Source organism: Hoplias malabaricus, chromosome Y, assembly GCF_029633855.1.
Source record: "Hoplias malabaricus isolate fHopMal1 chromosome Y, fHopMal1.hap1, whole genome shotgun sequence".
In the NCBI taxonomy this organism is placed as follows: Eukaryota; Metazoa; Chordata; class Actinopteri; order Characiformes; family Erythrinidae; genus Hoplias; species Hoplias malabaricus.
The window spans coordinates 48,430,811-48,447,290 of NC_089820.1; the positions used below are offsets into that span (position 1 = coordinate 48,430,811).

General features: G+C 41.9%; 1 protein-coding gene across 4 annotated transcripts in view; it reads left to right on the forward strand.

Annotated features, from left to right (window-relative positions):
• Positions 1-16,480, forward strand: part of LOC136678730 (alpha-ketoglutarate-dependent dioxygenase FTO-like) — a 183,272-nt gene that overhangs the window by 21,307 nt on the left and 145,485 nt on the right. For all 4 annotated transcript variants that reach the window (XR_010796491.1, XM_066656844.1, XM_066656845.1 and 1 more), the window contains exons 2-5: positions 9,884-9,961; positions 10,079-10,853; positions 12,799-13,029; positions 16,334-16,413. Coding sequence is in view for 3 of the 4 variants with exons in the window: in XM_066656844.1 (XP_066512941.1) it covers positions 9,884-9,961; positions 10,079-10,853; positions 12,799-13,029; positions 16,334-16,413 (1,164 nt within the window). In the remaining variant the exon portion in view is untranslated. The remainder of the gene's footprint in view (positions 1-9,883; positions 9,962-10,078; positions 10,854-12,798; positions 13,030-16,333; positions 16,414-16,480) is intronic.

The window sequence follows — 16,480 nt, forward strand, 5'->3', positions numbered from 1 at the left end:
TGTGCAAAATGCCATAAGATTTTCATGTCGGTCTTTACAACTTTATACAGTGTGATGCAGGTCATGACTTGTATTCCAATGTGGGATAGGAGTAGGTTCCAGTCCATCACAGCGCACCGCACACTCACCAAGTCACTCACACGTGAGCCATTTCACATGCCCAGCTTCTCATTAGGGTTACGATGTAGGGTTCTGTGGGTTACAAACCATTTCTCTATTAAACGTATGATTTATTTTCTGTTTCTACTTTACATTTTGCATTTAGTTGAAGTTAATTTTATGCTATTATTTATATTTTTATTAATTTATTTTATCCTATATTTTTTATTGTTTGTGACACAATTTGGCTTTGTATGATATTCTTTAGCAAGTCAGAACTAAGACCTATTTCTGTCTCTAATGATTTTAATGACTATTTTGTGTCATTTTTGTGATTTATATAATAACGTTTTTACACAGTTTATACTGTGTTTAATGCAGGTGATCACATTTTGCTCCAGACTTTAATCTACTTGACATTTTCATTAGTATTTCAGGGTCTTTCCCTGAGAGATGTAAGAGTTATTAATTGAAATCTGCTTCACATGCACGTATTACATAATCTTACAGTTAATAACAGTGTTGAGTGTAATTTCTGTCATGTGGTCATTTGCCATTTTGAGAAACTTGTTGTGAAAAACTGCAGTACGGACAGCAAGGTAGATCTTTACACTGATGTTGTTTAAAGTGAGTGTTATGATTGTTTTTGTCTGAATGGTGCAGGTGTAGTGTGATAGGATGGTGCTGTGATGCTGGGCTGAAACTAATGAGCGTGACGGTACCCCAAGCCAAAATTTAATGCCTCAGCAGCTTATTGATCGGCCCTGCAGATGAGAGAGTGTGCGTGTGCATGTGTGTGTGTGTGTGTGTGTGTGTGTATGTGTAGATTGAGCAAGCCCCAGGCTGGACCATGTCCTTGACTCTGTGCCTGTAGGAGGCCCTAGAGGACGCCCACCCTGCCGTCCCCTGCACTGCCCTGCCCTGACCACACTCACTTCCCTGGGGCTCACTGCACTTTGCAGCGGGATATTGATTTTGGTGGAGGAGGTGGAGAATGAGCGAGAGAGAGAGAGAGAGAGAGAGAGAGAGAGAAGGAGAGAGGCAGAGGAATATAGATGGTAAGGGATTGAACGTTGAGGAAGAATGTGGGAAGAAGAGAGAGAAAGAGGGCGAGAAAAGGACATGGGGATGATGATGACTTCTCCTTGACTCTTTGTGTGTGAATCACAAGCACAATCAAAGTCTCTCTCTCTCTCTCTCTCTCTCTCTCTCTCTCTCTCTATCATTCTGTATCTCACTTGTTCTATAGAACTGATAATGTCAGATGCTGGGTTTTAGCTCCTTTAAAACTGCTAGAGGTCAAGCCTTGAGGCTCATTCTTTTGATGAACACCACACCTGATCTTGCTCACTTGTAGTGAGTCATCTGTTCACTTTTTCCACATTTTTGTAAACCACTTCATATAGCACAGCTGAAATCTCTGGACAGACTTTCCAAGTTCAGAATCGCACAGAACATTAATACTTCTGCATTGTTTAATCCCATTATCTCTCAGGTTTTTAGCTATTCTTATAGTTCCACCAGCAAGTATATGTCTCACCCAGTCATAATGCCATACCAAGCTGACAGGGTGAGGGATAGCAGATACTACTGTCAAGATATTGGAAGCGAACCACCACATCTTTTCAAACTCAGTGTCATTAATCAGCTCGGTACAGTAGGAGCAGAACACCAGCTGTAGATTGTTCAACAGTGGTTTCCAAACTTATATTACACATTTACTGAAGCCCTTCTTGTAGTAACTTCAGTGAAACACTAGACAGTCGAGCAGTTTTGTGTCTCCAGCGAACTACTGCTTTAACTCACTGGCTTCTTTTGTTCACTGACTCACAGCCGTTCTTCAAGACAGACACTCAGCTTGACCAAAGATGCAGACTTGTAGGCCATAGAAGCAAAACCCATGAACTTTGGTGACTGTGTTACTACACCAGAGCTGATGACCTTTAACCTTTATACCTCTCTGTTGTGAGAAACAACTTTTTTCTGATTGTAGGTGAAGGAGAGTGTGCAGATATTGCCATCACATGCCCAGGTGGTAAAGCACTTGTGTGTGTGAGTGTGTGCTTGTGTGTATGGAGACACAAAGATTTTCATGATCTTTCTAAGGTAGCCAACACTTGTTGAGGACCTAGTATGTAGATAGTATGTGCCTAAGGGTTAATCAGTGACCATTGTGTGTGTGTGTTTTGTAAGCACATATTATGCTGCATGTAGCTGATAAAACATCTGCAATGTAGCTGACAACTTCTCTTCACCTTTATCAGGGCCCTGCCATCACTCTTTCTAAGCTGGACTTGATGAATCAATCTCTCTCTCTCTCTCTCTCTGTATTTGAAATAGAGTATAGGTGGAGCTCAACTGGATGGATGGACATCAGTGAATATTAATATCCAGGCTTATTGTATGTTGTCCTGTGTGTGTTTCTGCAGTAGATGGATGTGTGCGTGAGTGTGTGCATGTGGGTGTGTGTTTGCTCTGGTAGATGGATGGATGTGAGTGAATATTAAAACCTCTACCTGTCTGTGACCTGCTGGGAAGTGAAATGAACAATGATGAACAGTGGCCCCTCGCTGCTTAACAACTCTCACAGGCAGGAGCCTGACCCTGCAGCTATTTTTCATCACTAAGGCCTCTACAGTACCTGGACACAGTGTGTGTACAGTGCAAAAGTCAAAGACCACCCGCTCATTTATTTAATTTCCTGTCAAAACAGCCATTAAACACAAGTCATTCATTTCTCAGTGTCAGAAAATCACACAGAAGCCTCTACAACTAAATACAAGCTCTAACTTTTCAGTCCTCACTGTGTCAACCCAAGCCTTTATTACAGGTGCATTCTTTTTAGGAGATATGCTTTTAGCTTTTTTTTTTAAGCAGAAATTCTGTTTATTGTCGTCTTGGCAGATAGTCGTTTGTGGACAGATAGTGCACAACCAGCAGAATAGTGAGTGCTAGTCTTAAGAGCTTCTTTATGTATTCAACTACATTTTAAGGGACCAAATTATAACATTTAACATTAATATTTAATAATTATTACATCTATCATTTTTACCATAGTAAAATGCATTACCATGCTAGATATATTCACAACTTTAAGTAAATTTTGAACACAGGACATATATTGTTTTACTTGATTAATGTTGCGGTTGAAATTGGAAGATGGTCTAAAAATTTATAAAAGATTTATAATGAATACATTTGTCGTTCAACAGCATTATAGAGGAAACATTTACCATGACAGTTTCCCATGTTAAGATTGGGTAGATTTTGAGTTCTGTTTGATTTAAGGGATTTTAATTATTTCATTTCATTTGTTATGCTTTTAATTTTTTAAATATCTTTTTTATCCTCTTATCCTCAAGTAGACCTTCAGCTTGCCCGGCTGCCACTGTAAATAAGAATACGTTCTCAATGACATGGCTGCATAAATTAAAGATAAACAACAAAAACAACAAACAAACAAACAAACAATTAAATAAAGAAGGGGTTTTAAATGATTAAAATAATTAATTGAGACTGTTAGAGCAGAGCATCTACAAGAAAAAGAATAGTTCGCTTTGTTTTCTATTAGATGTTCTGTTGAAGATGAGTGTGTATGTGTGTGTTTGTTCTTTTCTAACAGGGACCAAAAAAAAAAAAAAAAAATATATATATATATATATATATATATAAATAATAAAAATAAAAATGTCAAAGCACAAGTATCAAAATTTCTTCTTGGGAAGAGCTACCCACCCTAACACTGGCTGAATAACATTGGTAATGGAGAGCTTCTTCACCTTAACCTAATTGATTGCACATTGTGTATATAAACGGTAGTTCGTCTGATCGTGCATATCACATTGTTTACTTTGTTTCTATAACAACAACGAAACACCAGAGAGCACAGGCATGCGATGTGGTGGAATGAAAGGAGACAAAGCGGAGATTCTCTTATATCAACATAATATATTCCTGGGGAAGCGTCATATGAATAAAGCATTAAGAGGCTGATGTGCGTCCCGTTTGAAATGAGGACATCACAACACTTAGCTTTGGTTTGAGAGTCGATCTGTTTGCCGTTACCTAGAAACGCTAACACATTGACTGTATTTCTGTTTGAACTTGTGTGTGAGTAGGTGTGTGTGTGTGTGTGTGTGTGTGTGTGTTTAAGGCATGTGTAATGGCACTTAGGTGCGGCGTTTTCACGGGACAGTTCCATGCTGTCAACCATGAGTTTTCAGTATGAGCTACACACGTTTCTCTGCTCCACTCTTGTTTGCCCAGGTGTTCACCTCGTCCCCCCTGCTCCTTTCTTACTTCTTCTCCTTCCAAAAGAAGGGCATTCCCTCACTCTTCCTGCATTTCGTCACATCCTCCTCTCTTTCCATCCTTCCCTTTGACACCCAAGGCACACATTCTGCACCCCTGTGCCAAATGAGAGGACTGGAGCAAGAGTGTTTGAAGACAGAGCTGCTCTAGGTGTCAGGATTGTGAGTTTTACCTGGCCTCTTGTCAGACCGTTTGATTCAGGATGACTTTACCAGGGCTGGAGCAGTTTCGCGATGTGTGGCACACAAGCTCCAACTGTGTGCAGTCCAAACACTGCGCTCTATTATATTACACACAGGCACATTAAAGCTGTAGCTCTGTGGAAAGTGTATACACAAAGCATAGCCTAAATGCAGCTTATGGTTATCTGGTATATCTCATGGCCAAATTTCTACGGAAGCCAAGAGCATTAATAAGTAGGCTTTTCTGGGAATATTTTACACTTTATGTCGGCACAAATCCGTGAGGGTTTGACTGTGTTCGGGTCCAGGAACATTAATGAGATCAGGTTGGATTATTACTTTTGGATCCCAAAAGCCACTCTAATTCATCCTATAGATATTGGATTGTACTCCATCACTCTGTGGAATACACACTACATTTCCAGCCAAAAAAGTGCCACTGCTTGTGCTGGTTCCGGTGAACTTGCAAACCTTTTAAGAACAAACCCTTTTCACTTGTTCCAACAGCCCAGCCATTACATAACTGGATGGAAGATGGAAGGCACTGTATAAACTACGTTTCTCATGAGGGCAAAAACGCCAGTAATTTGTTTGTCTCTTGTCTGTGCTGCTTGTATCCCAGGTTTGAGGGTTCTAAGCCAGCAATACTTATGGGGCCAGAATGGCACACATTTTGCCAGCTGAGAACCATTTTACCATTACCATAAAGGTTTGAATTTTTAGTTCCTATAGTAAAACTCATTTATACCCCTAATGGGCGGCACGGTGGCGCAGCAGGTAGTGTCGCAATCACACAGCTCCAGGGACCTGGAGGTTGTGGGTTCCATTCCTGCTCTGGGTGATGTGCTGGTGTGTTCTTCCCGTGTCTGCATGGGTTTCCTCCAGGTGCTCCGGTTTCCTCCCACAGTCGGTAGGTGGATTGACGACTCAAAAGTGTCCGTAGGTGTGAGTGTGTGAGTGTGTGTGTTGCCCTGTGAAGGACTGGCGCCCCCTCTAGGGTGTATTCCCGCCTTGCGCCCAATGATTCCAGGTAGGCTCTGGACCCACCGCGACCCCGAACTGGATAAGCACTTGAATGAATGAATGAATGAATGTATTTGGCATGGTGACCTTAAGATCATATGCATATGAGTGTTTCATTTTATTCCTTTTTCATGGAGATGAAGGTGAAATCAGTAAGAGAGTGCCTACATTCAATGTCTGAAATTTGCTCCTTCACTTTTGCGCTTTTTATGGGGAAAAGCTATGGGAAACTTATAATAGCAAACTTTGTATCAAATGATGTTAAACTTTGCCCGCTTGTGGTTTCTGACACTATATGACATGCTGTCATCTATAAAAGCTTTGGAAAACGGCATTCATTTCCTCATCGAGAGATCTGCTTCGACCCAGATTTCCTGCTAAGGGCAAGATACTTGAGAGTTGTAAGCTAAAGCTTCTCTGAAGGCCTCTTTATGTGAACAGCTCTAAAAATGTTGTTGATCTTGCACTGTAGAAGTGAGCTGGGAGTTTTGACATATTTTTAAAAAAATTATTATGTATATTCATTTTTAACTAAGTTTCAGTTAGTGGTTGTAATGTGAGGAAATCAGGCCCAAAATCAGTCCGTGCAGTGATTTATGTCTGGACTTTGAAAGTGTAAGAGAGAATGTGTGTGCTTCAGAGTCCATCTGCGCAGTGAAGCTGGTCTGTCTCCTGTTTTCGCTGGAATTTGTGAGCAGCTTGATGTATTTGACATGTGCGTGACAGGCTGCTGCTCTTCAAGCCCAGCACAAGCACTCTGCTATCTGACCCAGCTGTGTGTGAGTGTGCGCGCACGTATTTCTTTTATATCAGGGCAGCAGCATTTGCACTGGGCAGGGAAACACACACACACACACACACACACATGCAGACCCACAGACACATACACGCACTGGCACTTGTTTATACTCTTGAGCTCTGTCATAAGATGAAATTTGACACCAGCATCTTTCTTACTTCCTCCTTACCTCTCTCTCTCTCTCTCTCTCTCTCTCCCCCTCTCTCTCTCCCCCTCTCTCTCTCTCTCTCTCTCTCTCTCTCTCTCTCTCTCTCTCTCTCTCTCTCTCGCTCTTGCTCTCCCTCCCCAGGCCTTTGAGCCTAGGCTGGCCATGAATAGTGCATGTTATTTTGTTTTGTAGATCTGTCTGACCGTCTGCATCCTTCCTATCTGCCTTTGTTTATCCTGCTCTAAATGGAATAACTGAAACCTTCAATTCCCCTGCGCTTCCTCACATAAAGCCATTCAAAGGCTATGCCTTTCTCAGACTGTTTCAACTTGCAGCGCTTACAGCTAAGGCTCACGATAACTATTACACAACAGACCAACAGACTGGACAATTATCATTTTCTTATTGTAGAGAAACGATATCTCATTTGACATAAGATTGGTATCCTCAAAATCAGACCTGGGACTTTAAGCCTGTTCAGTGAGAAAAACATGCTCTACTGTGGTTATTTTCTAAATTTATACTTGAGGATAACAGATTTATATCGGTATTTAGCGTAATTACCGCTACGTTCCGGCCACTTTAATTACAATATTGGAAATCTTAGCTAATTGTAAATAAATAGAAGTACTTTACTCACTCAAATCAACAGTTTTCAGGAGTCAAATATGTGTAGATTAATGTCCAAGACTTTGAAAGAAAATATGTTTTTAGATAAAAACACTTTTGTTTAAGCTGGTGCCAATACTGCTAAGATTATTACCGCCCCATAACTTCGGCCACCTCCCCTGCTTGTGACAGTCAAACGAGACAGTTGCTACAACATTCAGTGGTTTTGAGAGGTTCACAATGAGATTACGTTTGTCCTGTGTTGGTATCCGTACTCTACATGTAAGCATTAAAATGGAAAGGAAAAATGGTAAGCTAACTTTTACACTGAGGGAAATATCTGTTGCGAAATGGAAATGCAGTTTTGCACACAAAGTATTACAACACTGTTAGAGATACTTAAATATTGTTTATATACGTGATTTCTTGCAAGACTGATGTTTAAATGCCCTACTAAGGCTTGAACTTATGTTTTTTATTGTTTTACCCAATGCAATTGGCGAAGAGAGAGAGCCGGAATTAGGGGACGGGCGGAGTTAGGAGAAAGACTGATACTGTACTGGGAGATGTGCAGATTTGACCAGTTTTTTAAACTGATGATTGATGATGCATTTTCTGTTTTGGAAGAGCAGGCATAGGGCTGGACGATATGGCCAAAATTTATGTCACAATATATTTCTAAAGTTCAGTCGATATGATATATTTTGATATTGAAATAAACAAGAAAACTGTTAAGAACCAAAGAGAAACATGACATCATCGTCAAATATAAACCTCTTTTGGTGTGTGTATATATACGCTACTGTGCAAAAGTTTTAGGCACCCTATTTTTTTTTAGGAAAATTTTCTTTCTTTTGTTTATTAATGTTTACTGCACAATGTTGTCTTTTTATTTCATAAAGAATAAATAATTCATTCATTTTTAGAGTCATCTTTACTTTCCAACATTTTTTGCATGTGCCTAAAACTTTGGCACAGTCCTGTGTGTGTGTGTGTGTGTGTACCTGTATCTATGTAGGGGTCATCAAAATTATATAAATATTATGATATATATTTGGTGTTGCTACCAGCCCAAAACCCCATCCTATTGCATCCCTAGATAATATAGATAAATACGGCACATATAAAATACACATAAAGGAGAGAATTCTTTTATTTGAAATTGTTTCTTAATCTTTTGGTCAGTACATCATACAAGAGCTTGTTAGATTGGGAAGGAGACACTGTGTGTCATTGTGAGCTTACTTTTATACCTTTGATCCGAATATTAGTGAAGTGTACTGTGGTAAAAGTGTAGTAAGAAAAAAAAATAACCCTCTTAAATTTCAAAGTAAATAAATGCAGCTTCATTTTTGTAAATCTGATATTCTGACCATTTCACAATGTAAACAACAGCTGGTGATTTCACACTGTACAGAAAAATAAAAAGTCAAGAAACATGCTTTTGTTCTGACTACATTATTTTGTTCATTACTACGCTATTTTATTTTAATACCTGAAATATTGGGAGAATGTCACCAGAGCTCCACCGATTCTATCCACACCCTGTTTTTGTTAAATGAAGCACTTTGTGTGTGGTTAGAGGTATCTTTTGCATAATTGCCTTGTGTGATATAAATATTTGCAAAGGCTAATACTCCTCTAACAATGAACAAACCGCATATTGTGCAGCCCTACTCTCTCTTGTTCTTGTGTCCTTTCTCAAACCAGGACATAACCTTTTTAGTGCCTTTTGCTTTAATGTTATTAACAGGACGTTTTATTCTGCCCTAAAAGTCAAGGCCCATTTGTGCAAAAGTGCGCTCACTCAGGCTATTTAAGTCTTATTTTAGGGGGCTGGCATTATTAGCTCTGTTGAAATGTGAGAGCAGGCCTCAGTAAATGTCTGGGAATATATATGAGTGCCTTTCTCCCTTAAACCATTGCAGTGGTGTGTGCATATACTTAAGAGAATGGCGTTTGAGCTCTACCAGCTTATTTGGGGGTTTAGGTGAGAGGTGTGTGTAAGCGTTTGGAGTTGAGTGAGGGTCACTTGACCCTTTTCTGACATACCCAACCCCCTCAACCTGATCAGGCGTCCGGTGCACCTGCAGAAGTGAAGAGTGTGTGTGTAAGAGTGTGCGTGTAGGGGCCCAAGCACCACTGCCCTTGTGAAATTTATTTGAGTATCACGGTTTTATGCCGGTCGCCATTGGATTTACAGGTCGGAATGGAATGCGGGGCCAATGAAAAGTGCTTTGATCGGAAGGGACGGGTGTGGGCTTTTACGCGGCAGAGAGGAGACCCTCTGCTGCCCGCTGGAGCCATAAAAACCTGACACCTTCATGAACGGCAGCACCACAGGAAAAAAGCTGCAAAGGATTCTGGGAATGTGGCTTGGAGTGGGAATAGTTGTACGTCACACATTTGTGTGTGTGTACGTACTATATTCCCAACAAAATGTCAAAATGTTGAACCCACAGGATTTGTCAGGGATTGCAAAATAAATGTCCAGTTAATTATTTTAAAGAAACTAACTGTTTCAAAAGAACAAAAGTGTGTGTGTGTGTGTGTGTGTGAACCACAGAAATTGTAAGCTGAAAAAAACAGTCGATAGCTGGTGGCTGTTAGTGCTAATCTCTTGCACTAATTATGTTATGAATAATGAATAGTAATACCTTAGTAACATATAAAAATGTACTGTAAAGTTATTCATCCTCTGTGTTTATGCAGAGGCGTCGGCTCCTGCAGGAGTTGGGAGAGCAGCGGATTCCCTTTCTCTCACCGTCTGACGCTGGCTTCCAACAGCTAGTAAGTATATCTGCTTCCATAATATTAATAATAATAATAATAATTATAAAAATAATAACAATCTAATGTATCTATTGGATGGTGTGTAATGTTAGATGTGATATGTATTTTTTGCAGTGGGAGTCCAGTTACTCGGGCCTGGCATTGCGGCAGGCTGGTGCGCTCCCCGAGGATCTTCATGAGCGAGTGAGGTCCGCACTCACCACTCTCCGGCGCCGCGGCTGTCTCCTGAGAGACCTGGTGAGGGTCCGGGACAGGGATGTGTTCACGGCCGTGTCCAGAGCCCTGGTGGGCCAGCCCGGCTGCACCTACCGCTACCTGGACACTCGTCTCTTCACCATCCCGTGGCACTGTGAGGAAGAGGAGAGGCAGCCGCAGGACGAAGGCAAGAGTGAGAAGCCCTGCTGCGACCCAGACCTGAGGAGTGCCTGCAAGGCATTGTGGGAGCTCAACCAGTACTTCTGCACGGACATCCAGCAGCACAGGAACACTCGAGGGGTCAAACGTAAACACAGCGAGACTGAGAACAGTGGAGAACAGGACATCTCCAAAGAGGAGAGTAGAACCGAAAAAGCCGAAAAGGACCGGGTTCTGGAAGAGAAGGGCGAAAAAACAGAGAAAGAGGAGCAGAAAGAGAGAGAGGAAGAAGATTTGGACAGTGGTCAGGGCTGTTCGCACTCGGCTCCTCCAAAGCCCTCGGTTTCCGGCCCGGTCCGGTTTAACGTCACGCTTGTTAACTACATGGACCCGGCTGGTATGACCCAGCTGAAGGAGGAGCCCTACTATGGCATGGGCAAGATGGCAGTGGGCTGGCACCACGACGAAAACCTGGTGCCACTTTCGCCAGTGGCAGTCTACAGCTACAGCTGTCCAGGAGAAACCAAACCTGAAGGTGAGGACTCAGAGAAATAGGCTGTGTATTTACAATGTGAAATGTGCCAGAACTTTTTGCACATGGTTTGAAAGCAGCTTTGAAGTAAAGCAGAGTGTAGCTCAGCGAGGACGTATTTATTTAGCAGCTATTGAAGAAACGGCCTGTGAAAGTGTGTATTATTCAGACAGAGTGTGTTTCTTTAAAGAGAACCACCTGCTGCATCTACCGGCAACTTTCACCTTGGGCCTCGCTGGGGTCTCTCTTCAAACGCAGCCGAGCGCAGTGGGGCCTTGGTGTGGCTGCGCAGAGTTACTTTTCAGCTGCGCTCTCTCTTTCTCTCTCTCTCTCTCTCTTTCTCTCTCTCTCTCTCTCTCTCTCTCGCTCTCTTCTGAGGCCAAATTGACCTCTCAGCTCCCCTCCTCTCCCGACAAAAGCTTTTCCTGTGTGAACACACACCAGCTGCGGTACTCTGAAGCTCTGCAGACCAGGCCAAATGGAATCGTTACCAGGAGGACCCTTCTGCTTCTTTACAACTCTGTACAAGATTTCTGCGTTAGCATGCGCACGTGTTCCATTGTTTGTTGCCCCTCTGGACCGGATCCTCCATCGATCTGGTTTGTAATGCAGTAATGCACTCTGAAGTGAGCAGAACGCTGCCCTGCTCTCACAAACACGTTTTCACTGTGCCTGCTCTTTTTTTCCCCATTGTTTAACGTGTTTTCCATGTCTCAGCAAAGATCCTTTGAAGAGCTAAGCTTTTAAAGGTGCAATATGGCATCGACTCACATTCAGCTACCAACTTCCATACACATAGTACCGCTGTTTTCCATGATTGCTTGTTTACTGCATTCTTCCAAACTGCAATAAGAGCTAAGCTTTTAAAGGTGCAATATCCTAACAACTGATTCAGCTTTTATTCAAACAACACAATGCCCTAAACGTTTTGTAACTTTTCTTATTTATAAAATATAACTCGCAATACAAAATACATTATAAAATCTGAAGAAAGCCTGTGCAAATTCTCTTAAGTATGTATACTTGCTTGCTTACAAATGTATCCTGCTGTTGTGTTTTAAAGACGGTGCATTAATTAATAGCATTTATTAGCCTGCTCTGTTTTAATGTAGAAAATCTCAGGATTGAAATAAGCTATAAAACAAAACCTGATTCGGAGGTGCCTTCTACAGCTGTCCAGCTATGTTTCTGATCGAATCCTGAGTAGTTGCTGATGTGCTTCGTGCTGGTGGCCCTCTGAGAGCTGTGTCAGGGAACGTGGGGCTGAAATTAAGTTACTATTTATCCCTGCTGAGCAAAGAGAAAGGCCTGCTCTGGGCACAAGGCCTCTGAGAGGGGTTTAGTATTGATTTTACTGAAGGATATCAGCCCTGTACTCTTTGCTTTCTGCTTTCTTCTTTGGTTATTGCTCTTACCCTTTTTCTTCACAAGGCTGAAAAGAAGGAAATGGCCTTAGAGTCATTTCTTACTCCAAACACTGCAGCCTATATTTATTAAAAATGGCAGTATAATAGTGCTGATCTAGAATTTAAGCTAGGGCTTGATCAATATGGACTGGCTGATAATATTGGACGATACACAGAAGTCCCAGAGGTTTTTCGGTATTGGCGATAAGTGCAGAGAGAAATCTGCTTTGATCCAGGACTCTAAATAAGAGCATGGGACCAACTGCAGACTGACAGCATGTCTACAGACGTCTGTGGAATGATACAGAAGCGTGCAGGAGAATGCTACGTTTTACAACAGTCTATATGAATTATTTCATATTCATGTTTGATCTAAATTGGGATGAGACTCTTTGTAGCTTTATGAATTCTTACTTTGAAGAACCGTTTTTAACCCCGTTCAGAATGACAGAGAAATATCAGGTCCTTGATCGGCACTTATGCTGCGTTTGCAAAGTTAAATTCCTAAGTCCTGACTGCTGCATACTTTTTTATGTCGACAGTGGTGAAAGTGGCAGAGAAGAAAGAAGGACAAACTTCAAATGAAGGAGAAAAGGGAGATGAAGAAGGAGGGAGCCAAGAGGAAGAGGAGGAAGGAGGGAATGAAGGGACGAGTAAAGAAGAAGGTGAGAAAGAGAAGGTGTGCTGGCGCGTGGGGCTGAAGGTGGCCTGGGACATCCACACACCGGGGTTGGCCTTACCACTGCAGTCAGGAGACTGCTATTACATGACAGGTATACACACACACACACACACACACACACACACACACACACACACACACATATATATATAGTAATGCACAGTTTGTGTCAATTTACTGTTTTTTAAGTTTACTGTCTTTGGTCAAGATAGGGACGAGTTATAAAATATATTGAAAATATTAATAAGAACAAATGTTATTTTATGAACAATACTGTGAACTTGATCTCGAGGAGCGAGAGGAAGAAAGTCCTTGATGTTGATGGCTATAGCAGATGCACCCACTTTCCATGCCATACACAAAATTACACACACTCTTTTAGTGTGTACAAGCATTAATGTTTTTCTTTCCTCTGGTCACACACACACACACACACACACACACACATTTTATTGTCTTTCTTAGATGTGTTCATCTGTTTGGAATTGGTGTGTGTCGGCTGTGCCTCAGTCTTTAGATCAGTTTAACAGTTCTCTCTCTCTTTCTCTCGCTCCCTCTCTCTGAGTGAGAGACCTCTAACTAGACGTGATTTATATTTTATTAGTCTGTTACCATCCTCAGTCCGCTGTGAAGAATTGTTTAGAGTTGAGGCACTGCAGAGCCTTAGGTGTATTAATTAAATTGAGGAGCTCCTTCCATTTGAGCTAAGTTTTAGTGGAAATGCCTGAAGATATCATCAGGGACTTTTTTCTTACCCTACTCTGGATGAAATAGGAAGTGACCCACTCCGTGCAGCAGTGGTTCCCAAAGTGGGGTAGTTGTTGCAAGGGGAGGCACAGCAAGGCAAACAAATGAGATACATACTATACATCAAGTAATAATTCCATTTTAAAGATGATTTATTACTTTGTTTTTGGTTTGTTCAATAAGAAGTTACGGTTTTGTATAAATTACAATATTTTAAATGAATTCATGTGGAGTTTGGAAGCAAAAAATTTGTACGCGTGTTGGAGTGGAGGCTCACTACTTTTTTTTTCTTTATTTTTAGAAAGTGCCACTGTTCAGTCTCTTTAATCCACATATGGGAACTAAATAGCAGAAACTTTACATTCATTCTTTGTGTAACCGCTGATCCAGTTCCAGAGCCTACCTGGAATCATTGGGCGCAAGGCAGGAACACACCCTGGAGGGGGCACCATTCCTTCACAGGGCAACACACACACTCACACATTCACTCACACCTACGGACACTTTTTTTTGTTTATTTTGAGTCGCCAATCCACCAACCAACGTGTGTTTTTGGACTGTGGGAGCAAACCCATGCGGACACTGGGAGAGCACACCACACTCCTCACAGACAGTCACCCGGAGCGGGACATGGGACTTGGTCCCTGGAGCTGTGTGACTGCAACGCTACCTGCTACACCACCGTGCCGCCCCATAGCAGAAGCTGCTACTTTGAAATACATTTTTTGTGATATTACAGATACAAAAACTGTTACATTGGCTTACATAGCCAGCGAACAGTGGGATTTATCTGCCAATGCTCATCAGAGTTAATAATTAAAGACATTTACATAAATCAATCTTAAAGGCACTGTATTAGAAACTTGATTCTATGGTTAGGTTTGGGAAAAATGGATTAGTCCTTTTGTAGTTCATAAAAACACACACTTGTTAAGTGTTTCTTGGGATATAGTCCCTTTAAACACCTCTTTAACTCTGATGCTTCTTGATGTGAGCTTTGTAGCTGGGAAAAAAAGGCCAAAAAAATAGACGACTCTGCGCTTTGTCTGTAATTTCCTCCAACATTATTTGTCGCCGCTTGGCCCCCTAGATCCGCTAATGCCTGAGCCGCTGAGTGCAAATTGAATCACTGTATTTGCACCAAATGGAATTTAGGGGCTGGTTAAGGAAAGAACAATGCGTCAGGCCTCAGCCTGTAATAAGATTTCCAGTTTGGCATGCTCCTGGGAGCGGGCAGACGCTTTGACCCAATAGATTTAAAAGCCTGCTTCCTCGCCCGGACAGGAGGCAACCCCGATGACAAGAGAATAATGATAGATATTTATTACGGGAATTTGTTTCGCCTCATGATTCATTCAGAGGGCTTGCGAGAGGGCCCGGGTCGAGAGCCATTTCGCATTATTGAATATAAAGCATTCTTAAAAGGATGTAATACTAGAGGGAGGAATAATCGTCTGGAAAGGAAACACAAGCAGACGTGGCCACTTTGCTCTTTTCAGGCTTTTTCATACTTACATCTTGCAACAACAAAGGCAAGCAGCAGGAGACCTTCGAGTGTGTTCAGGGGGAAGTTTTAGGGCCACCTTTTACTAGTTCCGTCCTAGACTGGACACTGAACAGAGAGTAGAAGAAGGGGTCCAGACGTTTTGATTTGTTGGACTAGACATGGATTTTCAGGCTTTTTCATACTTACACTGTGCACAACAAAGGCAGCCAGTAGGAGGGTTTTTTTAAGACCAGAGTGTTTCAGGGAAGTTTTAGAGTCAAATTTTAGCTCCTCTGTCCTGAGCTGGAGGCTGGGGGCTGGAGAAAGAGGGGAAGGGGCCTGAGTTTTTCATTTGTTGAACCAGTGTGGAGCGAGTTGTGTACAACAAGTTGCTTCACAAGACACTGGAACTTTGGTTCATTTGGGTTTGATCGATATGGAAAATCTGAGTTTTGATAACCAATAATTAATTATTAGTATTATGGTTAAAAATGATCTCAGACTATTTTTTACCCATTTTATAATCAACTTGAAGACAAACATCAATGCACTGTCTCCCCCCTGTACATCCATGGCTGAAGTGACTTTGAGCCTGGCACTGAACCCCCATTAGCTCCCTGGGCCCTGGGGAGGGCTGCTCTGGGGGTGTGTGTGCATTCTTATCGTGTTGATTGTCAATGTGGAGTAGGGTGCCAGGCCCTCCCAGGTCCTCATTTTAATCTATTAGATTTGATGAGGCTGAAAGTAGACATAGCATTATAACAGTACTAAAGCGGAATATTTACTGATACCAAAATTGATTGATTGATTGATTCATTCGTTATCTGTAATAGCTTATCCAGTTCAGGGTCGCTGTCGATCCGAAGCCTACACAGAATCATTGGGCACAAGGCAGGAACACACCCTGGAGGGGGCACCAGTCCTTCACAGCGTGACACACACATACACACATTCACTTACACCTATGGACACTTTTGGGTCACCTACCAACGTGTGTTTTTGGTCCGTGGGAGGAAACCGGAGCACCCGGAGGAAACCTATGCGGACACAGGGGGAACACTCAGGAGAGGATATATTTAGATAATAAATTAGTATTTGTTTTGTTTAGTTCTTGAGTCCTGTTATGTTACATTTGTGAATCTGTATGTGTTTGTGTGTGTAGATGACCTGAACAGGACACACCAGCATTGCGTACTGGCGGGAGACACTGCCAGATTCAGTTCAACACACAGAGTTGCACAGGTGAGGAGTATGTGTCCTGGCACCTTTTAATCTAGCTTCCCAAGTCCCATTTCCTTTATTTAAACCT